Here is a 26,867-nt window from a genome sequence, read left to right as displayed (position 1 = left end):
ATCTCCGAGATGGTGTCTTGCTCTGTTGCCCAGGCTGGAGGGCAGTGGTGTGAATTGGGTTCACTGCAACCTCTACCTCCTGGGTTCAAGCGATTCTCTTGCCTCATTCTCCCTAGTAGCTGGGATCACAGGTGCTCACCACCACCATGCTCGGATAATTTTTGTATTTTTACTAGAGACAGGGTTTCGCCATGTTGGCCAGGCTGGCCTCGAACTCCTGAGTTTAGGTGACCCACCTGTCTCGTCCTCCCAAAGTGCTGGGATTCCAGGCGTGAGCCACCCCGCCCTGCCATGATTCTTTGATTCTATCAGTTGGTGTTTCCCCCTAAAACTGCAGTCCCGTGACTGTGCTGAGGCCCTGCCTGGGCACTATGTACCCTCATAGCATGGATTGCCTTTTCTTACTGCTCCCGCCCTGGGCTGTTTTCCATCTATTTCAGGGCTGTTTGTTACTGTGCATCACTGTGAGCTCCACAGGGCAAAGGCTGTCTCTAGTTTGCTAAGCACAGTGTACACTCCGGACATAGTCCATCTGAATCACTGCACACCCACACCAGTCCTGCGTTTCATCTCAGGACCCCATGGCCCACACCAGTGAGCTAAGCTCATGCCTTTATATTTTGAGATAATTATAGATTTACATGCAGTTAAAAAAATACAGGGAGATCTCTTCTACTTTACACCCAAAGGGTAACTTTTTTTTGTTTTTGGAGATAGCGTCTCACTCTGTCACCCAGGCTGGAGTGCAGTGGCACAATCTCAGCTCACTGCAACCTCTGTTTCCTGGGTTCAAGTGATTCTTCTGCCTTAGCCTCCCGAGTAGCTGAGATTACAGGCATACACCGCCACGCCTGGCTATTTTTTGTTTTTAGTAGAGAGGGGTTTCACCATGTTGGCAAGGCTGGTATTGAACTCCTGGCCTCAAGCGATCCTCCCACCTCGGCCTCCCAAATGGTATCATTTTGCAAAACCAATATATGTTATCACAACCAGTAAATTGATATTGATACAGTTCACCAATTCTACCCAGAGCCAGTTTTACATGCATTCATATGTGTGTGTATGTGTGTGTTTGGCTCTGTGAAATCTTTCATTACAGGAGCAGATTTGTGTGACCAGCACTGCAGTCAAGAGGCAGAATTATGAAATACTACTTACATGACAAAATTATAATATTTTGGACATATTGGATTATATAAAATATAAAATATCACCTGTCTTTATTTTTTAAATGTTGCTAACAAAACATTTCAAATCATATATGTGGCCTATGTTATATTTCTCTAGGACAATGCCTTCAGCCCAAAAAGTCCCCCTGACCCTTCCCAGTCCATCCCCCACCCTTTCCCAGGAAGTTACTGTTCTGATGGGTTTTTTTTCTCACTATGGGCTATTTTCTTTTCTTTTCTTTTCTTTTCTTTTTGAGGTGATATATACATAAAAAAATTAGCCATTTTATTTTTATTTGTTCATTTATTTTTGAGACAGAGTCTTGACATGTCACCCAGGCTGAATTCAGTGGCGCGATCTTGGCTCACTGCAACCTCCACCTCCCAGGTTCAAGTGATTCTCGTGCCTCAGCCTCCTGAGTAGCTGGAATTACAGGTGTGCACCACTATGCCTGGCTATTGTATTTTTAATAGAGACAGGGTTTCACCATTTTGACCATGCTGGTCTCGAACTTCTGAACTCAAGTGATTCCCTTGCCTCGGCCTCCCAAAGTGCTGGGATAACTGGTGTGAGCCAATGTGCCCAGCAAAATTCACTATTTTAAAGTGAACAGTGGCATTTAGTATATCCACGAGGTTGTGCAACCCCCTCTATCTAGCTCTAGAACATTTTCATCACCCCTCAAAAAATTTATTAAGCAGTCACTCCCCATTTTTCCCTCCCTCCAGGTCCTGGCACGCACCAATCTGTATTCTTTCTCTATGGATTTACCTATTCTGGATATTTCGTATAAATGGAGTCATGCAACGTGTAACCCTTTGAGTCTGACTCCTTCCACTCAGCATAATGTCTTCTGGGTTCATCTATACTGTAGCAGCCATCAGTACTTTATTCCATTATGGCCCTGTATGATTCATTTTATGTAGATACAGGTTAAGCATCCCAAATCCAGAAATCTGAAATTCAAAACGCTTCTAGTCCTAAGAATTTTGGATAAAGGATACGCCACTTGTATAGGCATATTTACATCTGTATCTGTAGCTGTAGCTGTATATCTCACACTTTTATTCTGTCTATCCATTGGTGGACGCTTGGGTTATTTTCATCTTTGGGTTATTGTGAATAGTGCTGCTGTGAATATGAGTACACATACATTTGTTTAAGCAACGCCTGTTTCCAATTACAGTCGGCCTGCTGTAGCCGTGGTTTCTGCATCCACAGATTCAACCACCCACGGATTGAAATTATTTGAAAAATGAAACACAATGAAAAATAACAATACAACAATAAAATAACACAAATTTTAAAACAACATAATATAGCAACTATTTACATAGCATTTACATTGTATTAGGTATCATAAATAATCTGGAGATGATTTGAAGTATATGGGAAGACGTGCATAGGTTATGTAAGCATTTTATATAAGGAATTTGAGGCTCTGCGGATTGTGGTATCCAAGGGAGGTCTTGGAACCAGTCCCCTGCAGATACTGAAAGACAACTGTATTTTGGTAGATTCCTAGGAGTGGGATTGCCGGGTCATCTGGTAACTCTGTTGAACTTTTCTTTTTTTTTTTTTTTGAGATGGAATCTTGCTCTGCCACCCAGGCTAGAGTGCAATGGCATGATCTTGGCTCACTGCAACCTCTGTCTCCCAGGTTCAAGCAATTCCCCTGCCTCAGCCTCTCAAAGTTGCTGGGATTACAAGTGCTTGCTAATTTTTGTATTTTTGGTAGAGACAGGGTTTCACCATGTTGTCCAGGCTGGTCTTGAACTCCTTACCTCAGGTGATCCACCAGCCTTGGCCCAAAGTGCTGGGATTACAGGCGTGAGCCATCATGCCAGCCTATGTTTAACTTTTTGAAGAACTGCCAGACTGTTTTCCACAGCAGCTATACACCACTTTATATTCCCACCAGCAATGTACAAGGGTTCTAGTTTCTTCACATCCTCATCAACGCTTGCTATTGTCTGTTTTTAAACAAATTATAAAAGCATATTGTTGATTTTGCTTTTTCTAGAAAGTCATGCAAGTGGAATCACATAATATGGACCATTTGTGAGCCTTCATTTGCCAAATTTATATGTGAAGATTTTTTAAATGTGTGGTTTGAAGGCCTGGAAAGTCATATTCTGGCCTATGGACTATATTAAAGAGGAAGACAGGATTCCTTAAGGCAAAGGTGGCAGCTCACTAACCTCCTCCCCTGCAAATCCCTGCCCCACCCCCACCCCGCTGCCGCATAGAGATGAACCTATCTGCCTGCCTTTACTGCAGAGCAAAAAAAAAAAAAAATTTTTTTTTGAGACATGGTCTTGCTCTGTCACCCAGACTGGAGTGCAGTGGCACAATCCCAGCTCACTGCAACCTCCACCTCCAGAATTCAAGCAATTCTCGGGCCTCAGCCTCTTGAGTAGCTGGGATTACAGGTGCATGCCACCATGTACAGCTAATTTTTATATTTTTAGTAGAGATGGGGTCTCACTATGTTGGCCAGGCTGGTCTTGAATTTCTGGCCTCAAGTGATCCACCCATCTCGGCCTCCCAAAGTGCTGGGATTAAAGGCATGAGTCACTGTGCCCCGACTTCAGAGCCAAAATTTATTGAATCCCTGTGGTGTGCCAGGACTCATTTATAAGTAAACAGAAAAGTCTGTCTTTATAGGGTTTATAATCTATAGGGAGAAACTATAAATCCACAAACACATAAACTATCATTTAAAAGTCTGACTAAATGCTATAAAGGAACAGACAGGGTACTTTGCTAGGGAACAGAGGGACAGTGTATGTATAGGAAGGCCAGTCAGGTGGGTCTCTCTGAGGAGGTGACATTTAGGAGACCTGAAGGATGAGAATAGAGCCAGGCGTGCAGAAGGGTAGGGGAGGCTGGGCTAGAGGAGAGTGTTCTAGGCAGAACAAAATAGTATGAGCAAGCGCCCTGGGGCAGGGAAAACCTCAGTGCAAAGTTAGGAAGGTGTGAAACAGTAGGAAGGGAAGGGACAGGGATACTCCTGGGCTGATGGCCCATATCGTAGGGGCCACGACTTTGTGTGAGCTGCAAGCAGGACTGGAGACATAAGGGCCAGGCTCTGGGCCAGTTTCCCTGCTGCCTTCCCCGCTCCAAGAGGCAGCTCAGCTGGGATATTGTGGCTCATTCCAGTGTCTTGCAGCCTCTCAAACTGAAGGGCTGAAGGACGGGTGTGGTTATTGGCATCTATGACAGAGACCGCCAGGAAACAGGCCTGTAATTCCTGCAGTGATTCACATCCAGGCCCCAGTTTACTGCAGTACTGCAGAGATTCACACCCAGTTTACCGCAGCAGCACCCTCAAGAGTTTGGATGCCTGCATCTCCCTGACCCATGTATACCCTCATCCTCCCAGGCCCTTGGGGGTGTGGGTGGGGGCAGCACATGGCTCAGCCTGGTGCCCTCCCCTCACTGGAGAGCTTGACCCTAAAGCCGCAAGCCTAGGCCCAGCAAGCCCAGGCCCACGCTCTGGCCCGCCTCCTGGAGCTCTGAGGACAAGGTGTCCTGTACCAGGAGTCCTGGCCCTGGTACCTGAGCGCACATGAGCCCTGTATGTGAGAAGAAAACTGACCCAAGCCCCACGTTACATAAGAACATCTTTGGAATTTGGCTCCTTTTGAAATGAAATGGGAAACCTGCACTCAAACAAGCAGGTATGGGGAATTCAATAGGCGGCAAATGCCCTCAGGGTCACCTCTAGGCCGGTCTGCATTCTGAGCATTGGTTTATTCATTCTGCAAACATTGTGGACACCTGCTTTGTGCCAAGCTTCATGCAGGGATACAAGAACAGATGTTCAATGTTTGTGGGCAGAAGGAGAGAGGAGGGGGGAAGAAAGAGAAGGGTTGAGGAGGAGGGGTGTAGGGAGGTAGATAGGTAGGGAGTAAGGAAGAGAGGAAGGAAGGAAAGAGGGAGGGAGGGAAGGAAGGAAGGAAGGAACAAAGGAAGGAAGGAACAAAGGAAGGGAGGGAGGGAGGGAGGGAGAGAGGAAGGAAGGAAGGGAGAGAGTAGGGAAGGAGGGAGGAAGGAAGAGAGGGAAGGAGTAAGGAAGAGAGGGAAGGGAGGGAGGGAGGAAAGAAGGGAGGGAGGGAGGAAGGAAGAGAGGGAAAGAGATGAGAAGGGAGGAAAGGAGGGAGGGAGGGAGGAAGGAAGGGAGGGAAGGGAGGAGAGAGGGAGCGAGGGAGGGAAGATAAGTGGGCAGAAATACCCTCACAAAGCTCATAGTTATGTGACTGTGGGTGCAGCTGTGCCCATGATAATGTAACTGAGTATTTACAATCTAGCTCAGCTCTGATCAATGGAAGAATAATGTGAGCCACATATGTAATTTTAAATGTTCTCATAGTTCCAGTAAAGCAGGCAAGAAACAGGAGAAATTAATTTGAATAATTATTTAACATCATTTCAACATGTATTCAGTATAAGAATATTAATGCATATTTTACATATCTTTTTTCAGACTAAAACTTCAAAGTCTGGTATGCATTTTATACCCCCAGCATGTCTCAATCTGAATTATGCACATTTCAAGTGCTCCCCAGCCCTGGACGCTGGGGAGGGTGGCAGGCACTCTGACTGAGGTGCACAGAACCTGCTGAGGGCACTTAACTCAGGGTCAAGGAAGACTTGACCGGGGTGTTGCATTCAGTCATTTATTCATTTGTTCATTTACTGTTCAACTAATGTTTGTTGAATGCCTCCTGTACTGGGTGTGAGGGCTGGGAAGAGACTGCTTGGGGGAACGAGGGAAGGGCATTCCAGATGAGGGGAGCAGATTGCAGCTCTGAGAGGGCAGACTGATGTCTGTCTGATTCACTGTGCTGTAACCCTGCACCTGGTGCAGAGTTGGTGCCTGGTGAATATTTGCAGAGGCGGGAAGGAGGGAGAGAGGAGTTGGGCATTTCTTTTTCTTTTTTTTTCAAGACAGAGTCTTGCTCTGTCACCCAGGCTGGAGTGCAGTGGCGCGATCTTGGCTCTCTGCAACCTCCACCTCCCAGGTTCAAGCAATTCTCCTGCCTCAGCCTCCCAAGTAGCTGGGGTTACAGGCACCCACTACCACACCCTGCTAAGTTTTGTATTTTTAGTAGAGTTGGGGTTTCACCATATTGGACAGGCTGGTCTAGAAGTCCTAACCTCAGGCAGTCTACCCTTGTCAGCCTCCCAAAGTTCTGGGATTACAGGTGTGAGCCACTACGAGGCTATAGATGGGCATTTCTAGAGCACAGGAGGCAGGGAGGACTGGTCAGAGAGAAAGCTGGATCCATACACCATTCTCAAACCTGATGGTGCACTGGAATCACCGGGAGGGTTTGTTAAAGCATAGATTGTTAGACACCCCCCTCCCACAGGGTTCCTGATCCAGTAGGGCTGGGGTAGGGCCACAGAATTTGCATGGCTAGCAGATTCCCAGGTCCTGCTGCTGCTGCTGCTGCTGGTCCAGGATCACTGAAAACCACTGGGCTACATCATGAACCCTGTAAAGGCAGAGAGGAGCCAGGAGAGGTTTCTGAGCAGAAGAGAGGTGCATTCAGGTTTGTGATTTAGAAAACTGTGGGTATGGAGAGCGGTTGCGTGTGTCTGTAGTCCCAGCTACTCAGGAGACTGGAAGATCGCTTGGGTCCAGGAGTTTTGGGCTGTTATGCGCTATGCTGATCGGGTGTCCGCGCTAAGTTTGGCATGAATATGGTGACCTCCCGGGAATGGAGGACCACCAGGGTGCTTAAAGAGGGGTAAAGCGGCCCAGGTCCAAAACAGAGCAGCTCAAAACTCCTGTGCTGATCAGAAAACTGTGCGTGGCTGCTGAGGTCAGGGACTGCCACCTCCTTCCCACTTCTCCTGCCAGGTCAGTGGTACCCGTAGCTCAGGAGGGTGCGTCAGGACCTAGTTCCATCTTCACACAATGGGGAAGCCTGGGCTGTGCTCCCAGAACAAGAAACACACCCGGGTGGTGAGTGACAAATGTGGACGGTTCTCTGCACTGTGGGCGGAAATAGAAACCCTTAGTCAGCTGTGGGGTTCAGTGAAGAATTTCCCTGGTTAACGGAAACTTGACTGACTGTGGGTGAAGGGGAGGTTGGGTTCTGAGACATCTGGGAGGCTCTTCGGTCCTCATGGTGCCCAGCTCAGCATGATGCCCTCAGGCTCGAGCCCTCTTCCTCTCTCTGAGCCTCTTCTCTGGGGGCACTCATTATGTATGCTGCACAACAAATTACCCCAAAAGGTGGCAACTGAAAACAGCAGCAGATGTCTGTTATCTCACAGTTTCTGTGAGTCGGGAACCTGGGGTGGTTGGGTGATTTGGGCTCAGGGTCTCTCAGGAGGCTGTAGTCAATATGTGGGCCAAGGCTGACTGGGCTAGGGGATCTGATTCTAAGATGGTGCGCACACACTGTTGGCAGGAGGCCTCAGTCCCTCACTGGTGATCTTTTCACAGGACTGCTAAGTCTCCACACTATGACAGCTAGTCCCTCCCAGAACAGGTGGTCCAAGGGGCAAGATAGAAGCTGAAACATCATTTTTTTTTTTTTTTTTTTTGAGATGGAGTCTTGCTCTGTTGCCCAGACTGGAGTGCAGTGGTGTGATCTTGGCTCACTGCAACCTCCACCTCCTGGGCTCAAGTGATTCTCCTGCCTCAGCCTTCCGAGTAGCTGGGATTACAGGTGTGTGCCACCACTCCTGGCTAATTTTTGTATTTTTAATAGAGACAAGGTTTCACCATGTTGGCCAGGATGGTCTTGACCTCCTGACCTCAGGTGATCTGCTCGCCTCGGCCTCCCAAAGTGTTGGGGTTACAGGCGTGAGCTACCGCACCCGGCCAGCTGAAACATCTTTTATGACCCAGACTCACAAGGCACACTCCATCCTGTCGGTGGCACATGTTATCCCTGTTCAGTGGGGAAGGGAACTGGACAAGAACGTGAATCCTGGGAGGCTGGGGTGCTTGGGCGGCATCTTGGAGACTGACCGCAATGCCCAAACTGTTCTTATCTTGTAGTCAGCCCACAGATCTCCAAAGATAACTCTATCTGGTGCTGCTATGTGTTGTCTTGGAGCTTGAAGACTGGGCCCTACATTCCTAAGGGGTGCCTGCCGGGGCTGGGAGGTGGAGGACAGGACAGCCAGTTAGTAGCTAAACACCTTACTCATTCCAGGCACTGTGGTCAGCACTTCATAATCTCATTCTCAGACAACCTTATGAGATTATAGTCCCCATTCTACACATGAGGAAACTGAGGCTCAGATAGAGGAGTTGACACATCTGAGATCAAACCACTGGGAAACGGTGGACCCTGAATTCTGAACCACTGCACCTGTGTTTTCATGCCAGGTGCAATGCTTAGGTAGATGGTATGTCCCCCAACACTGTGATTCAATGGCTTCTCTCCAGGGTGGAAGTGGTTGCAGCAAAGGTCAGGCTGGTCCTTTCATTCCTTGGGCTCAGAGCCTGGCGCCAGGCATGCTGGCAGAGGAGGAAACAGGAAGGCTTTGGGTTGCAGATCCCAACTCTTAAAACCTAGGGTCAAGTTTGGCCCTCTCTTACATTCTCATGGTGGAACAAGCATGCATCAAGGGTGAGGGTATTAGAGCCTCTTGCCAGCTGAATAGATTGGGGCAAGTTAATTAAACTCACTATGCCTCAGTATCCCCAGTTGTAAAATAAGAGCTCATGGTAGTGCCTGTCTCACATTTGCCTGGGGCTGTGGTAAAGATTAAATGAGCTCATCTCCTGCACGTGCTAGACACAGAGCTGGGCACACAGCAAGTGCTCAGTAAACATGAGCTCTTCTTAGCATCAGCTAGTTAAATGCTGATATGCATCTGCTGTCTATTCCCACATCTGGCTGAGCTGGGATATGAGGGTTGAAGACCCTGACAATTTTGTCTATTGCTGGGAGCATCAGCGAATGATCCATCCCCCAGGTCCGAGAGCTTAGGACATTCTCAGCAAATGATTCCCAAGTCCCATACATCACTCTACCTCCATCCTGTCTTGGGCTTCCCTGAGCCAGGAACAGAGGGTTCCAGAAGCCCTGGAAAACTTGCAGCTTGCTCCCCTCCCGGCCCAGCCAGCTCCTCTGTAGCTGTTCCTGTCTGATAAGGGAGTGGATTTTTCCATTTCCTGCAGCAGAAATGCTCCTGTTTCCTCTCTGCCCACCCAGCTGCCCTGGTTTCTGCTCCTGCATAGGCAGAAGATGGGTGTCTGGAAGTCACAGGAGATTGTGCAGCATGCAGGGAGGGTAGCAGGACAGGTCCCCCAGGGCAGGTGGGCCTGTGAGGCAGGCAGCATGCCTAGCAGGAGACAGATTTCTCTGTTCTGTTATGACATGGGAGCCGAGTCTGTATGAGAAATGACAAAACCAAACACCCGCAAACAAAACCCCCCAGACAAGCAAACAGGAAGCAGGGTCTGGATAAAAATACCATCCTCTTTGCAGCTGCAGCCTCCACCATGTAGGTTTCAGAAGGTCACGCTCTTGACAGGAAATGCGGCTGCTTTCAGAGGGGAGAGGTGGCTGAGTTGGGGCCAGGGGTAGAGACAGTGGGGACAGCCAGAAGCAACAGCGGGCTCCTGGGGGTGGTTCGTGCACCCTTCACTTCTTGACAGGTGAAGGAACTGGGCCTGATCTGTCTGCTCCCTTCCTGGTCACGATCCCAGGGTTCACCTTGGACTTATATTTGTTTCTTCCTCTCCTACCTGGGACCAGGAGACTTTTATTGTGGGGGTGAAATAAGACTGTGGTTTTGAACTTTTTCTTTTTTTTGAGACAGAGTTTTGCTCTTGTTGCCCAGGCTGGTGTGCAATGGCACGATCTCAGCTCACTGCAACCTGCGCCTTCCGGGTTCGAGTGATTCTCCTGCTTCAGCCTCCTGACTAGCTGGGATTACAGGCATGCACCACCACCATGCCTGGCTAATTTTTGTATTTTTAGTAGAGACAGGGTTTCACCATGTTGGCCAGGCTGGTCTTGAACTCCTGACCTCAGGTGATCTGCCCACCTTGGCCTCCCAAAGTGTTGGGATTACAGGTGTGAGCCACTGCGCCCGGCCATTGAACATATTTTGTTAGCTGAAAAGCACTACCCTGAGGATCAGCAAAGTTTTTCTGCAAAGGGCTAGATAAGAAATATTTTCAGCTGTGTGGCCATATGGTCTCTGTCTAACTCCTCAGCTGTGCTGCTGGAGCGTCAGAGCAGCCATGGGCAATGCATAACAAGGAGCATGTGTTCCAATTAGTTTTTGGACAATGATATCCCACTTTCATATAATGTTCATGTATCACCAAATATTACTCTTCTTTGATTTTTTCAGTCGTCAGTTTTTTTAAAAAATAGAAGCCATTCTTAGCTTGTAAGCAGTACAAAATTAAGTCGAATTCAGTTTGTAGACCACAGCGTGCCAACCCCTGTAGTCTCCAAACAAAATGGTTTGTATTATTGCTGCTATTTAACTTCCTGCTCAGTACAGGAATCCCAGTTTTGTACTTCCTTCATGGGGTCAGCCAGGTTGAGACTTTGTTTCTGCACTAGCTACTTTGAGCAGAAATAGGGTTCTTACCACTTGGCTATCATTCTGTAGAAGGTTTTTGCTTTTTAGTGAAATTGAGACATTCTGATTATAAAGGTAGTACATACGGATTTTAAAATGCTTGGAAAATACTGGCAAACATAAAATAAAAATCCCTGATAAACCACAGCTACTATGTATTTTTTTTTCCAATGAGAAGTGTGTGGATATGTGGAATGCATTTTTTCCCTTTCCAGTTGAGATTTCATTGAATGTAAAGTTTTGATTCCTTGTTTTTGCATTCTACATTATATATCAAGCGTTTTCCCATGTCATTAAAAATTCCTCCAAGATACCAGCTGCAGAATATTCCATTATATGGATGTTCCATCATTTACCAAATCAACCTCCAATTATTTAGACATTTGGGTTGCTTCCAGGATTTCTCCTTTATCAATGATATGCATATAAACAGTGCTGCTGTGAACATCCTTGTCTGTAAATCTTTGTCTGTCCTCATCTTTTCTCTAGGGGGTATGTGTGCTGAAGATTCCTAGGAAAACTGTGCTTCCGACTTATATACAACCCGTCCTTTTTTTTTTAGATGAAGTCTCATTTTTGTTGCCCAAGCTGAAGTGTAGTGGCGTGACCTGAGCTCACTACAACCTCCACCTCCCAGGTTCAAGCAGTTCTGCTTCAGCGTCCTGAACAGTTGGGATTACAGGTGCCTGCCACCATGCCTGGCTAATTTTTTTGTATTTTTGGTAGAGACAGGGTTTCACCATGTAGGCCAGGGTGGTCTCGAACTCCTGACCTCAGGTGATCCACCCTCCTCGGTCTCCCAAAATGTTGGAATTACAGGCATGAGCCACCGTGCCTGGCTTATACTAACCATTTTTGCTTTACAGAATTTGACATTGCTGATTATGCAATTCATAAGATTTCCTCCCTGATAATGACTTCATTCTCCCCTCCTGCCCCACTAGCCCCAGGCAATCACCGATCTGCTTCCTGCTTATAATCTCATTTTGAAGTATCTCGTTTTGATCAACCTAAAGTTGATTACCTCCTCATTTGCTCGCAATTCCATTCTTCATAATAGTAACACTGCCACCTCTACTTTCTTTGTGTTTGTGTTTGCCTGTTTTATATTTGAACATTCCTTTATTTTTAGGCTCTCTGTTATTTTGTTCAGAATATGTCTCTTGTAAGCAGCACACAGTTGATTTTTTTTGGCAACAAAATCATTACTGCTTTATGGGAAGGATAAATGATTCAGTTTGTTCATCTGGTACATGTTTGGATGTCGGTCATCTTGCTTTGTGCTTTGTGACATTTGTTTCTTTATTATTTCTTTCATTTTGTGACTTTAATGAATACTGTGTTGATTTGCACTTATCTTTTCCATCGATAATATGGAAGCTACAAGTACTGACTTGAATTTCTTATGCAGTTACCTTTAACATTTTCGGAAGTCTTGTTTTATTTCCCCAGCAAGATACTTGGAAGCCCAAAGTAGGATTTGTTTGTGTCCTGTGTAAGACAGGGCAGAGGCAGAGTGTCATCTTTAGGAAAGGCCAGAATCCAGCCTGGGTGACAGATTAAGCCAGGCAGAGATGGCAGAGTTGGTTAGGAGCAGGGAAACCAGAGTGAAGCTTCAAAGTGGACAGGTGTGAGCTGAAGGAACTTCCCCCTTCATAGACAACTCATCACCTCTTCCTAAACATTGATAGGAATGGATTTTATTCTTGGCTATATTTGAGTGAGGGTCTCTTGGCATTAGTCATGCCTGAAATAGCAGTTATGTATGGAATCAACCAGACTAGAATTGAGTCTCAGCACTTACTAGCTAAACAAGCTTGGGCAAACCGTATAAGTTCTCTGTCAAATGGGCTGATAATAGCACCTAAGTCATGGGGTTGTTATGGGGATTAAGGGATTTCGGGGATCTGGCATAATACATATAACATCCTAGTACAGTGCCTCATACTAAGAAAATAGTCAATGAATGTTAGATGCTATTATGATGGCTGTGAAGCCATTACAGTGTTTATATGCATGTATCTTCTACCTGGAGGGCTGGGAATATTTTTATCTATTACTTGCCTGGAGATATAAAGCAATTGGACTATTTTTAAAAATTCAGGAGAGATAGGTGGAAAGAGAAGTGAGGTGAGAGAGATGGGTTTTGGAGAGCAAGAGCAAGTCAGAAAGAGGCATACAAGCCATTTGGGGAGAGAGGCAAATTGGGATAGGAGCAGATACCTTGGAGAGCTCCCCAGCGGCCAGCGCGTTTTAGGCAGGCCCGGCCCTGCCGGGCGGAAGGGAGATCAGGTCCCTGGGTCTGCAGTGAAGCTATAAGGAGAGGTGCTGGGAGAATTCTGGAGATAGAATCAGCAAAGAACAGGGGCCTGGTGCAGCTGGGGTCTGATGTGTTTATGAATAGAATGGGGAAGTTCCAAGATCGTGTTTCTGGATAAGGGGGATCCTTGCCTTCAGTCTTTGAGATTAAGCACTATAAGCGGTAATATAAGGGGAAGGAAGGGAGAAAAAGAGAGAGGGAAAGGTCTAAGACACAGTCTTTGCAGCTTTTGTGGAGAAACCTTACAGACCCATATCCTCTTCACGGTAGCTGAGTTAGATGCAGTTCTCCCTCCCTTTGAGGAAATCTAATACATAAATGTCTTCTCACACATTAGGAAGTGATTCCCCACCCCACCCCAACCTCCATGTCTCAGAAAGACTATATATTTTGAAGAGGATTAACTGCAGGCCTACTTTGTACAAGAGTTTTCTTGGTATCTTTAGTTTTTTGTTTTTAGATCAAATTAAAAATCTTTTTAATTTGATCATTCAGTCAACAAATATTTATTGAGTGTTTTCTCTAGGAGCTGCATACCCTAGATAAGGAGATGGGCATCAGTTGCCCACATAGACCTTACATTCTAAAGGGTGTGCAGTCATTTCTCCTGCACACACCCAATGCCAGATGTAAGTTACATATGCAGAGGCATCTGGATAACTTATGTGTCAACCCCTTCTGTCTTGCAGAGACATATGTCCTGGGCATGGAGGTTCTAGAAGGGAGAAGGTTTATAGCTACGTGTCTGGAGTTCCCTTGGCCATATTGTCCTGGTGATGCTAACGGCATCAGAGATGCTAAGGGAGGAACTGGACTCTTTTTACAAGCTGGAGGGTGAAGATTCTCTCTGAGAAGGAAAAGTCTGTGGCCCAGCCTGCTCTAGCCCAAAGGAAAAAGCGTAGAATAGCCCAAGAGCAGATGTTCCAACTGGTTCTGAGGCTTGGGTAGAGGTCACGTAAACTCCATTCACTTCTGCAGTCATCAGATATTGACTGGGGGCCTGAACTGTATCACAGTAGCAGCACAGTGGCCAAGAGGTGGACCTCCTTGCCCTATCCCTCCAGAGCTTTAGTGTCGTAAAAACGCAGACAAATCCATACATAACTACACCATAGTGTTAAGTCTTTTTGGAGTTCGTGGGCACAGCAACCATATGATGAGAGTGCCTGGCCCAGCCTGGGAAATCTGCAAGAGGCTTCGCAGAGGAAATGACGTTGAAGCTGGGACTTGGAGTCTAAGTAAGAATTAATCAGGTGAAGTGAAGACAGAGAAAGACAGGCAGGGCTGGGCATGGTGGCTCATGCCTGTAATCCCAGCCCCTTGGGAGGCTGAGGCAGGAGGATCAGTTGAGCTCAGGAGTTCAAGACCAACCTGGACAACATGGTAAAACCCCATCTCTACAAAAATACAAAAAAACTTAGCTGGGCATGGTGATGTGCACCTGAACTCGCAGCTACTTAGGAGGCTGAGGTGGGAGGATTGCTTGAGCCGTGGAGGTCAAGGCTGCAGTGAGCTTGATTATGCCCTGCACTCTAGCCTGGGTGACAGAGGGACTTTGTCTCAAAAAAAAAAAAAGGAGAGGACACAGAGAGACACCCAGACACATGCAAGGAAGAAGCCCATGTGGATGGAGGCAGAGATTGGAAAAAATAAAAAAAAAAAAAAAAAAGACAGGAAGAAGGAACAGCACTTGAGAAGATGCACAAGAGGGGTGGTGTGGAGCAGGTCTGGAGGGGGCCATGGTGGTCAGGTGGGATGATGCCAGGAAAGATAAGTGATGCTGGGAAACATAGGCAGATCACATAGGGTCCATAAGGGCCCAAGTGGCCAGTGGCCTTCCCCCTTCCTTCCGCCTTCTTTCTCCTTCCTGTACACAATGATTGAGCACCTACTGTGAAGCAGACACTGTCCTCAGCACTATGGGTACAGTGATGAATGGAATAGATGTTGCCTTGACCTCAAAGACCTCTCAGGCTGGCAGGGGAGGAGCCCACAGCCTTCTCCCCACCCCACGTTTTGTTTTTTTGAGATGGAGTCGCACTCTGTCACTGGGCTGGAGTACAGTGGTGCAATCTTGGCTCACTGTAACCTCCGACTCCCTGGTTCAAGCGATTCTCCTGCCTCAGCCTCCCCAGTATCTGGGGTTACAGGCACGTGCCACCACACTCAGCTACTTTTTGCATTTTTAATAGAGATAGGGTTTCACTATGTTGGTCAGGATGGTCTCAATCTCCTGACCTCATTATCTGCCCACCTTGGCCTCCCAAAGTGTTGAGATTATAGGCATGAGCCACCGTGCCCGGCCCTTCTTCTCTTTTTAAAGTTGAGATGTAATTTACATACCATAAAATTTACCCCTCCCCTTTTTTTTTTGAGACACAATTTCACTCTTGTTGCCCAGGCTAGAGTGCATGGCACGATCTCAGCTCACTGCAACCTCCACCTCCTGATTTCAAGTGATTCTCCTGCCTCAGCCTCCTGAGTAGCTGGGATTACAGGTGTGTGCCACCACGCCCGGCTAATTTTTTTGTATTATTAGTAAAGATGGGGTTTCACCATGTTGGTCAGACTGGTCTTCAACTCCTGACCTCGGGCGATCCGCCTGCCTCCACGTCCCAAAGTACTGGGATTACAGGTGTGAGCCACTGTGTCTGGCCTAAAATGTATCTTTTTTTTTTTCCTAAGATGGACTTTTGCTCTATCACCAGGCTAGAGTACAGTGGCACAATCTCAGCTCACTGCAACCTCCCCCTCCCCTGCCTCAGCCTCCTGAGTAGCTGGGACTACACGCACATGCCACCAGGCCCAGCTAATTTTTGTATTTTTAGTAGAGGCGGGATTTCACCATGTTGGCCAAGATGGTCTTGATTTTCTGACCTTGTGATTTGCCCACCTTGGCCTCCCGAAGTGTTGGGATTACAGGCGTGAACCAGCATGCTCGGCCAAAATTTACCCTTTTTAAAGTATGCAATTTTGTGGTCTTTGGTACAAGACCTTTCACAAGATCGTAGATTCACTATCTACACTTGAAGATCGATTGACTATCACCAGTGTTTAATTCCAGAACATTTTCAGCATCCTCAAAGGACCCTGTATTCATCAGTAGTCACTCCCCATTCTCCCTCCAGTCCCCTTGTCCCTGGCAACCACTAATCTGCTTTCTCTTTCTATGGATTTGGCTATTTTGGACATTTCATGTAAATGAAGTCACACAATATGTGGCCTCTGTGTCTGACTTCCTTTACTTAGCACGATGTTTTCAAGGTTTGTCCATGTTGTAACACACAGCAGTACTTTATTTCTTTTTATGGCAGAGTACTATTCCATTATATGGAATTTTGTTTATCCATTCATTAGTGGATGGAAATTTGGGTATTACTTTAGAGGTATTGTGACTAATGCTATAAAAACATTCATATGTAAGGTTTTATGTGGACATATGTGTTCATTACTCTTAAATATATACGTGGGAATAGAATTGCTGGGTCAGGTGGTAATCCTATGTTTAACTTTTTTTTTTGAGACGGAGTTTTGCTCTTCTTGCCCAGGCTGAAGTACAATGGCACGATCTTGGTTCACCGCAGCCTCCACCTCCTGGGTTCAAGCGATTCTCCTGCCTCAGCCTTCTGAGTAGCTGGGATTACAGGTGCCTGCCACCACTCCTGGCTAATTGTTTTGTACTTTGAGTAGAGACGGGGTTTTGCCACATTGGCCAGGCTGGTCTTGAACTCCCCATCTCAGGTGATCCACCCGCCTTGGCCTCCCAAAGTGCTGGGATTACAGGCGTAAGTCACCGCGCTGGCTTGTTTAACTTTTTGAGGAACTGTCAGTCTGTTTTCCATAGTGCTGCACCATCTTACATTCCCACCAGCAGGGCCCGAGGGCTCTGACTTCCACGCTTTTTCACACGGTTGTCCAACTCCTCCTCTGCTTGAATGGGCCAAGAGTGATACTATCTATCTGGGGAAGAGCAAGGGGCTGGTGCCTGGGGCCTGAGGCTTGGTCCTGGGGAGGTGACTTTGAGGGAAGCCCATGTCTTTCTGGTCCACCAGGGTGAGCCATCACCCAGGATCCTGGGGAAACTGCCTGGCAGAGGGGCGGGCTGCACCAGTCACTGCAGAAGCCACCATGTGAGTTGACTGAGTCTCACCCTCAGCCCCAGGCGGCTGGGCTTCCCTGGGAGCAGCTATTTCTGGCTATTTCTGCTCTAGGGAGGAGCATTGGTGGGTGGAAAGGTTGCAATTGCTCAGTGGAGTGATTTGGAAGCACAGTGCACTGGGGGCACAGGACAGCTTTGACTTGGGAGGAGAACAGAGGGGCTGCTCTGAGAGTGCTGGCCCTTTGGTGTTATCATAGCCGAGGGCTGGGCTCACAGCAGTTCTGACAGCACCTTGAAAAGCGGGGAATAAGTCAGTGTGGACTGGGCTTCTCGTACGGGAGGTGCAGCCCAGTGGGCAGGGTGTGGCCACATGAGGCAGGCCACCAGGGTGCTTGGAAGCAGGGGGAGGCTGGGGTCTACCCGCACTGGAGATGCAGCAGGAAGACGGACAGAGGTGGTGATGGAGCTCAGGCTCACAGCTGTCATTTATTAGCTGTGGGACCCCAGGCTCAGTGTTAACTTCTGTGCCTCAGTGACTTCATTTGCAAATACAGCAACTGCAAAGGCTGCAGCAATGCCTGTTGGCAGCTTCTTTATCACGTGATGTTCTGGAATGCTGATCTTTATTGGCAATGGTCTTGACCTTTCTTTTAGCTTTTTGCCATCCCTGTGGGCTCTCTTCATGCTAACATCTGTGTCCACCCTGTGCGTCTCTTTGCTGCATATGTTTCCTTCCCTGGGTTCTTGTTTGCTACCATTTTAGCAAAGTGGTTAGAGGTTCACTCTTTGGAGCTGGCTGGGCCTGGGTTAAAAATCCCAGCTCTGTCATTCCCAGCCAGGTGCCCTTGGGCAAATCGTTTCATGTATTCAAACCTGAGACTCAGTTTCCCCATCTGTAAATTGGAGCAATAATCACAAGGAGTTATTTAATAACAGCAGGATTATTGTAACTGGATTATGAGGACTAATTAACTTGATGGATATGAAGGGTGCCTGGCACACAGTTAGTGCGGGGCTGTAGAAAGAGCAAGGACACAGGGCACAAGAGTGGGGTCCTGGACAGAGGGACATGCTGAGTTCCCTGTATCTAGCCTGGAGAGGGGACAGTGTTGGGTAAGGCTGAAGGACTCCTGTGGTCAGCCTCCAGGTCTGGCTATGTTGATGAGGGAGGCTCAAGGAAGGGTGTCTCCTCACTCATTTTTTAACATTTTTAAATTTTTTTTTTAAGAGACAGTATCCTGCTCTGTCATCCAGGCTGGAGTGCAGTGGTGTGATCACAGCTCACTGCAGCCTCGAACTCCTGGCCTCAAATGATCCTATGGCCTTGATCTCCCAAAGCATTGGGATTATAGGAGTGAGCCACCACACCTGGCCTCACTCAATTTCCTACAAAAGTCACAATCATTGCTTGTCATTCCTGAGTCATATTTCTGCGGGTGCCCCATGTCTACGGAACTACACCGAGAAATAGTTGCATGGCCTCAGGAACAGGTAGCTCCATGGGCAACAAAGTGCTGCTGTGAAGGACAAAAGCAGAAATGCAGAGTAATGTGGAGAGATTAGATGGGGAAGCTCAATGGAGATTGGGGCAATCAGGGAAGGCCTCCCAGAGGAGGTGACATTTCGGCTAAAATCTGAAGGATGAGGAAGAGTTTGCCGGCCCAAGAGCGGGAAGAAAGAGGGCTCCAGGCATAGGAAACAGTGTGTGTAAAGGCCTGGAACATCAGAGCTTGGTTTGTGTTGTTCTGTTTCGTTTTAGGAAACAAGAGGCCCATGTGGCTGAACCAGTGAGGGATTCGGGGAGGGATTTCCAGGTGAGGCGGGTGTGGAGTGGGCAGGGACTAGATCATGCAGTGCCTTGGAGGCAATGGGAGGATGAGACCTCATTGCTGGGCACTGGGCAGGAAAGGGAGGAAGGGAGATAGGAGGGCAGGGCTTAGTCAATGGGTACCCCATGTGCCCCCATGAACATGACAGTGCAAGTCACATGGTCAGGTGTCAGCAGCTCAGCCCCAGGGCACCCCCTGCTCCAGGGAGACACAGATTGCACAGGGTCCACCTCTGCTGGGCAGACACCTCTGCCTGGCTCTCCCTGTTTCCCCAGAGGAGGAGCAGGAGCCATGCCTATGGTTGCATGTCACTGACCATCTCGAGGTCAGGAAGATGCTCTGTGAGACGAGTGGGTCAGGTGCCAAAGAAAACACAAGCTTGTCAGTGGTGATGTCTCCCTGCAAAGGCAGCCGCCACCAGCTTCCTGCCGAGATGGGCCGGCTCAGCCTCACTTGCTGCAGCTGGAGATGGAGAGGACCAGATGGCCCTGTTTGGCCCAGATTCTAGCCAGATTGCCAGGGAGGTGTGGGCGGAGCGGCGGGGTCGGAGCCAGGAGCAGGGATACGTGAGAGAGGAGGGCGGGAGCCACCTCTTTGCCGTCTCAGTAGGGTCCTGCCTGTGTAGGGGGTGGTGGGGCACCAACTGTGGCGTTACAGTGGTCCGTGAACCAGCATCTGCTCAGAGCTCCCTGGAGGGAGATTGCCTCTTTTACCACCAGATTTAAAGCTCTTGAGCGATGCAGGATGTTGATGGTTGTATTCCCAGCAGCCAGCACAGGACAGGACACAAGCAAGAGCTCACTGGTTGATTTTGATTTTGATTTCTTAAATAAATGCTAACAGTAGCCAGAGCCTTGTCTTCTTTAACCCCACAGCAATGCCATGAGGGAGCACTATTGTGATCCCCATTTTGCAGATGAGGACATGGAGGCAGAGAGGGGGAATAATTTGCCTATAGCGGCAGCTAAGCAAATGCATGAGAATAAATGGGTGACTCCAAAAACTAATAGCTGAGCCTGGGACTTGGGGCTTTGTGGGCAGGGAGCCACCCTGAGTGTGGGCAACTGAGAGAAGGCATGAACACTCCTGGAAGAAGGGAAGAAGCATGCCTTTCTTGTCTTTGTGCTTCCTGAGCTCCAGGCAACACCTTAGACCCAAGCCAGATTCTTCCATTGTTCCACGTGTTCAGAGAGCAAGAGATGGGCCGGAGAGGTAGGAGACAGGCCCCCTGGGCATGGCTGAGCAGGCTGCACACTGCATAATTCCAGGGCACTCTATTCACGTAAACTGTGATGCGAACAGTGCAACGTACTGTTATGCAAGCGTATTTGCATATTGCCTTGGAATTATGCAAGGCAGTAGCTCTGTAGGCGGGACCACACCATACAGGACTTTGAAGACCAGGGATGTGCAAACCTTTTCTGCAAAGGACCAGATAGCAAATATCACAGGCCATGTGTGCCATGCAGTCTCTGTTGTACCTATCCAAATCTGCTGTTGCAGCATGAAAGCAGTCATAGGTGATCTGTAAATGAATGAGTGTGGATGTGTTCCAATAAAACTTTACTTATAGAAACAGCCTGCCTGCCAGATTTGGTCCACAAGCCATAGTTGGCCAGTCCCAGTGAAGGTCATGGAAGGATTCTGAACTTCATCCCAAGAGCAACGTGGAGGCTGGATGTGGTTTTGTGTGTGCCTAGAGTCTCAACTATTCAGAAGGCCGAGGTGGGAGGATTGTTTGAACCCAAGTGTTTGAGGCCAAGCTAGGCAACATAGTGAGGCCCTGTCTTAAAAAAAGAAGGCTGGGCAGGGTGGCTTATGTGTGAAATCCCAGTACTTTTGGAGGCTGAGATGGGAGGATTGCTTGAGGCCAGGAGTTTGAGACCCGCCTGGTCAACATAGCAAGACACCATCTCTATATTAAAAAAAAATTATCGGAGGAAGAAGAAAAGAGCAAAGTGGAGCCATGAGAAGCTTTGAAGCAGGGAGTCAGGGGAGGCAGGTTTACATTTTAAATGGCCCTGAAAGAGCAAATCCCTCAGCAAGGCACCCCGTTTCTTCTGTTCCATGTGTGGATCCTTGAACTCATTTGTCTTCAAGAAGAGGCTTGGCTTGGGACTGCAGGGCCTCTGATACATAGACAGTTTCAGAAGCAGGGGTCACTGCAGTCCATTTCCCATTACCCTTTTCCCCAAATCAGCTCTCAGCACAGGTCTGGACATGACAGAAATCCAGAAATGCTGGTTCCCATTCCTGGCCTTATGGCACAGTAGAACTGTCCACTGGCCACCAGCCTGGGCTTTGAAATCAGAGAGGTCTGGTGTCAAATCCCTGCTCCTTAATTTGGCCATGTATGACCAAACTACACCTTCCTGACCCTCTATCTCTTCTTCTGCATAAGGGGAATAATTATAGATGTGAACTCATGAAAGAAAGTGGTTCTGAATGGACCTAGGTGCCAATGATAGGCTTGGTAAGAAAACATGTTTTTATTTATTTATTTATTTATTTAGAGATAGAGTCTTGCTCTGTCACCCAGGCTGGAGTGCAATGGTGCAATCTCAGCTCACTGCAACTTCCGCCTCCTGGATTCAAGCAATTCTCCTGCCTCAGCCTCCTGAGTAGCTAGGATTACAGGCATGTGCCACCACGCCTGGCTAATTTTTGTATTTTTTTTGCAGAGACAGGGTTTTGCCATGTTGGCCAGGTTGGTCTTGAGCTCAAGTGATCTATATGCCTTGGCCTGCCAAAGTGCTGGGATTACAGGCGTGAGCCACTGTGCCTGGCCAGAAAACATTATTAATATAAGAATCATTTTCTTACTGAACTCCAGAGGCAGGAAGCCTGGTTGTGCAGTGGATGGCGAGGACTTTGCTCCAGTGACTAGATACAGAGCCAGGCCTTGGGCTCCTGGCTACATTGGAAGTAACACTGCTGGGGCAGCCTCAGCTCATGAGTATTACAGGCTTCCTAGAAATGGGAATGATTTGTCCCACCTCTTGGGCTGAAAATAACTGCCCAACATCAGGGTAATTACATAGCTTGGATTCCTGCACAGCACAGAGAACACCCCAATAATTACTGTGCATAAGCACTGCTTTTGCCAACTGATGCTTATTTCCTGCCTCAAAGAGTATCTCCTGGACAGGAAGCTTATTCTGCCACCCATCCCATGGGATTTGAACCTCTAGCTAATGTGAGCAGAACCATCCAGAATTCCATCCTAGTCAGGGGGCATAGTGGCCACTGCTCCTCTCCCAAAAGCCATCTGTCAGGCTCAGGACACCCCCACTCACCCTTGGGCAGCCTGGGCCTTGGTGATCAGTGGCTTTGCCATAACCTTCTACATGGTCCCAAGGCTAACACCAGGCACTGGGTCTGGAGGAGACACCTGTGAGCAGAGAGCTGCCTGCTACAGACATGAGTTTCTGGAGTCAGCCGTTGAGGGTGACCTGCTTTGCTCAGAGATGAAGAGGCTTTGTCCTTGGACTCAACTAGAGGGCTGCCAATTGGGTCAAGGTCTTGGAGGAGTTCTTGAGGACTTTACTGTGTACCAGGCTTTAGGGATACAGCCATAAGTACAAGCTCACTGTCCTGTCCTCGAGGGGCTTAGTGTCCAATGGGCAAATAGACCCAAAGCCCATAATTAAATTGTTATGTAATTCTAGTTGTTAAAAGGGCATAAATGAGATGTATAGGAGCTATGGGTATATATGACAGGAGTCTGGGGAGTTTCAGTGGAAACCTAAAGGATGAGGAGTGGGGCAGGTGCAGGCGTGTGTGTGTGTGTTTGTGTGTGTGTGTGTGTTAGAGCTGGGTGCATGGATGATGGTGGTTGGTTGGATGGGTGGATTGGTGGATGGATGGATAGCTACATTGATGGGTGGATGATGGTAAGTGGATGGATGAATGGATGCTGGTGGATCAATGGATGAATGATTGAGTCTTCCAGGCAATGGGAACAGACTATGCAAAATCTCAGAGGCCGGAAGAAGCACTGTGACTCTGTAGCTGACAAAAGGCTGTTGTGCAAAGTGTCTGGAGTTTAAGAAATGAGAATGGAGAGGTACGCAGGTGGGATGATTGTGCACAGCTGAGCAAGTTGGGTACTGGACAGATGCCAGTCTTATAAACCATGATGCAGATGGTGCCCCCTAGAACTGTGCAAGCTGGATGCTGGCAGACAAGGCTCACATCATGCAAGAACTTGTATGCCATTGGAAGAGTTTTGGTCTTTACTCCCAGAGCAGTGGGGAGCCATGGAAGGATTTTAACAACTTGTGATAGAGCCAACTTTCATGTATAATGCCCCAAAGCAGCACTGTCCAATAGAACTTTCCAAGAATATAAAAATGTTCTATTTCTACACTTTCCAATATGGAAGCCACCCATTACTTGAAACTGAGCACAGCATGCCTGAGAAAATGAATTTTGAATATTAATGCATTTCAGCAGCCGTAATAGCCAGATGTAGCCAGTGGCACCATGTTGGTCAGCACAGTGCCAAGGGATCTGGACCTTACTGGACAAGGTCTTGTCGTGCTTAACCCTACCAGCTCTGCATACTGGGCAGGTCTGCTAGAGATGCCACCTCTTGCTGGGTGGTGGCCTCAACCTCCCCTTCACGCAGGGCCTCGGTCTACACTGAAGCCTAGAGTGCAACTGGGGCTGTAGTTTGGGAGCTGGGCCTCATGAGGATGGAGCTGAGGGGGTTACCCCCACCCTATCCACTGCTCCTGAGCCCTTGAGGACTCCTCCCTTGCCTACCAGCGTCTTTTTTCCCTGGGGTTGGTGACTGGGCTTTTTGTCCCGCAGAATGAACAGGCTTCTCCCGACCCTGCCCAGCTCACTTCTAAATTGTTTCCCTACAGCAGAGGCAAATCAATGAGGAAACCACCTCAGCCCTGCCCTGTGGCATGAACCGTACTGTGGAGATAGTGTCCATGGTGGACACTAGGCGGTGTGGGCTTTGGCTTCTATTTCACAAGGTTTCTGGCTGGGGGTGGGAGGAGGCTCAGAGGGGTCAGCGCCAGCCTACGTCTCCTCTCTGCTGCGCCTGGGCCTCCACGCCTGGCTTCATCAGCACGATGGCACGAGGGCCACACACACAAGGCAGCCTGTGTATTCAAGTTCTTCTACTTGCCCCCACAAACAGCCACCCTCTGTTTACCCCTGTGGCCTAGACCTCCGCTTGCCCAATAACTGCACAGTCTACCTTTGGGGAGCTGGATCCAGGGAGGATCCTGTTGAGGCCCTGCAAGCAGGCTCGGAGCCATTTGGACAGGACAGTAGAGGTGTGACCTGGAAGGGGAACCAGGGCCTTGGGTGGACTCATCCCACTGGACCCCTGGATTCTTCATCCATGGGGAGAGGGAAAGCTGGAGGGCCTGAGATCACCCTGCTAAAGTAGAGGAAGGGTGCAAGTTGCCGAGCCTGGGAAGGAGCCTGCAGGGCTCCTGGGAGAGCTCCTCTCTTCTCTCCCTTTGTTTGCACTTGGGTTCAGGGGAGAATTAGGGCCTGAATGGTGGCAGGCAGAGGAGGAAGAAGGAGGGTCACAGTGATGAGGGGAGGAGGCTTATCCTAAGCAAGAGGGATTCCAGGATTTCAATGCTGTTCACTCTGGCTTCCTGCCCACCCAGAATCCCTGAAACACACACACACACACACACACACACACACACACACACACACACACAAACTAAACCAAAGTCTAGGGATTGGGAATGGTTAAAACCTCTACTACCCTCCTTCCTCAGGGCCCAGTAGGGTCAAAGAAGGGGCATTTGACACTCATAGGTATAAAATCACCTGCTATGGGGAACCACAGTTTTAATAAAAATCATGACCGCTGCCAGAGCAGGAGTTCACCTTCAAACCACATGCTGAGCCTCTGGCATGGCTCACCTCGAAGACTACTCACACTGCCACTGTGAGGAGGATGGACATCATCCCCATTTTACAGTTGGGAAAACTGAGGCACAGAGAAGGAAGCGTCTTGGCTGACGTTGCATAGCCAATGAGAATGGTGCCCAAATTTAAACCTCCAGAGTGTATGCTTTCAATGACTAGAATGTGCACCTCTGGACAACAATGTAAATTGCTTAGCTCAGTGCCTGGCATACAAGAAGTGCTCAATAATTGTTAGCTCTTATTATTGTTATCGATAATAAAACAGGCCGTGGGATCCACCTCTTGGAAATCCTGGACCAAAGACCTATGTTCTGGGCCTCAGTTGTCTCATCTGTAAACTGGGGAGGTGTTACTACTTTGCTCATGGGCCTGCAGGGAGAGTGGGTGTTATCCGGGCCCCTGCATGCCTGCACACCAGTGTGCAATGGGAAGCTCACTCCTGTCCCCTCCTATTGCAGTACGCTACTTCCTGAAGAACAAGGTCAGCCCCGATTTGTGCAACGAGGACGGACTCACAGCCCTACACCAGGTAAGGCCGGGCTTGTTGGGGTTCTCGGGCTCCTTGACCCTCACCTGGGTGGGTACCCTGTTTATCGGCACTTTCCTGCTCAGAACCCTCAGAGAAGAGGGAATGAGGGAGAGAGGAGGAGCCCACAGCTGGCCCATCTGAAAGGCTCTTGTCTACTTTGGAGACATGCGTGTCTGTTACAACCACCCCACAGAGCCCTGTGTGTGCGCAGACGCGCCTGCACATGCCGGCTCTGAGGATAGGGAGCCTTTGTTCACTGTATCCCTACTGCCCATCAAAGCAAGTGTGTTTGGAGCTTGACAGTGTACGAAGCACATTCACTCTCATCAGGAGATCCCATCCACCCTGGCGACAGAGGCAATTGGTGGGACTTACGTGACCTGCCTAAGGTCACATGGTCTTGATCTATGGCCTTGAGCCATGTGCTATCATGGCATGTTCTTTCCAAGGCAGAGCGATGGGTCCTTCCTGCTGGGGCAGCTGCTCTGGCTGTCACCTTTCACATGGATGCTGCTACAGCCTCGTAACTGGTCCCCAGCTTTCAGTCTGACTCTGCCATAATTCTGTCTCCATGCAGCAGCCACGGGCATGCTGAAGCCAAAAATCTCGTGTTACTCAAAGTTCTCTGGTGTCTTCCCATAACGTGGGGGATAAAGAACAATCTCTGCCATGGTGCACGAGGCCCCACGAGCCTGGGCCCCTGCCCAATCTTCTAAGCTTCCTGGCTCTCCGGGTTCCAGCCACCCAACTTGTCAGGTCCTTGTACCCACTGGGCTCCTTCCCACCACACTTCCTACAGCACTCGGTACTTTCACCCATTAGCTCCCATCCACAGCAGGAGCCTGGGAGCTGTGCTGTGATTGACATGCCCTTTGTCTTCTGAAAGCCCCCTTCCTTTGTAATTAGTCATTTTAGCCCTTGATGTCCTCACTGGATGTTGACTTCTCTCCTACTCAAACCGAGCTGTCCGGTTTGGCACAGCCCATGCCTCTTGCTTGTGAGTATGTTCTAGCATCTTTCCCCATGCTGGCATACAGGAGGTGCTCAATATGTCCATGCTGAAGTAATGCATGAACACACCGAAGCCTTCCTGTGCCCAAGTTTCTTGATGGACTGAGTCAGAGGCCAGGTAGCCAGAACCCTGGGCTGGGGAGGGCCTCTCCACCTGCATTCAAGGGCAGGGGTGGGATAGACAGGGAAGGGCCATGCCCTGCCCACAGCCTCAGGGACAGGTCCCTGTGTGCCCTCTTGGCTGCTCTCTCATAGGGCCTCAGGCATCTACTCTCAGGCAGCTGCCTCAGTACCCCCACTCCATCTGCTCTTGGAAACTCCTAGACTCCCAGCTCCATGAACTCTAGAGGGCCTGGGACTCCACCAGGGTGTGGAAAGCAGGGGCTGCTGTAGCTTGCCCTGAAATGGAGACCCAAATGCCAA

The 26,867-nt window shown here is 48.6% G+C and overlaps 1 protein-coding gene across 1 annotated transcript in view; it reads left to right on the top strand.

Moving 5' to 3' along the window:
• Window positions 1-26,867, top strand: part of PPP1R16B (protein phosphatase 1 regulatory subunit 16B) — a 122,580-nt gene that overhangs the window by 63,049 nt on the left and 32,664 nt on the right. Inside the window, exon 3 of the mRNA XM_017512008.2 lies at window positions 25,363-25,433. Coding sequence (XP_017367497.1) covers window positions 25,363-25,433 — 71 coding nt within the window. The remainder of the gene's footprint in view (window positions 1-25,362; window positions 25,434-26,867) is intronic.

The sequence above is a fragment of the Cebus imitator genome, unplaced genomic scaffold (genome assembly GCF_001604975.1).
Source record: "Cebus imitator isolate Cc_AM_T3 unplaced genomic scaffold, Cebus_imitator-1.0 Scaffold18, whole genome shotgun sequence".
NCBI lineage: Eukaryota > Metazoa > Chordata > Mammalia > Primates > Cebidae > Cebus > Cebus imitator.
Note: the sequence above shows the minus strand (reverse complement) of the source record. Positions and strands in the feature narration are given on the sequence as shown.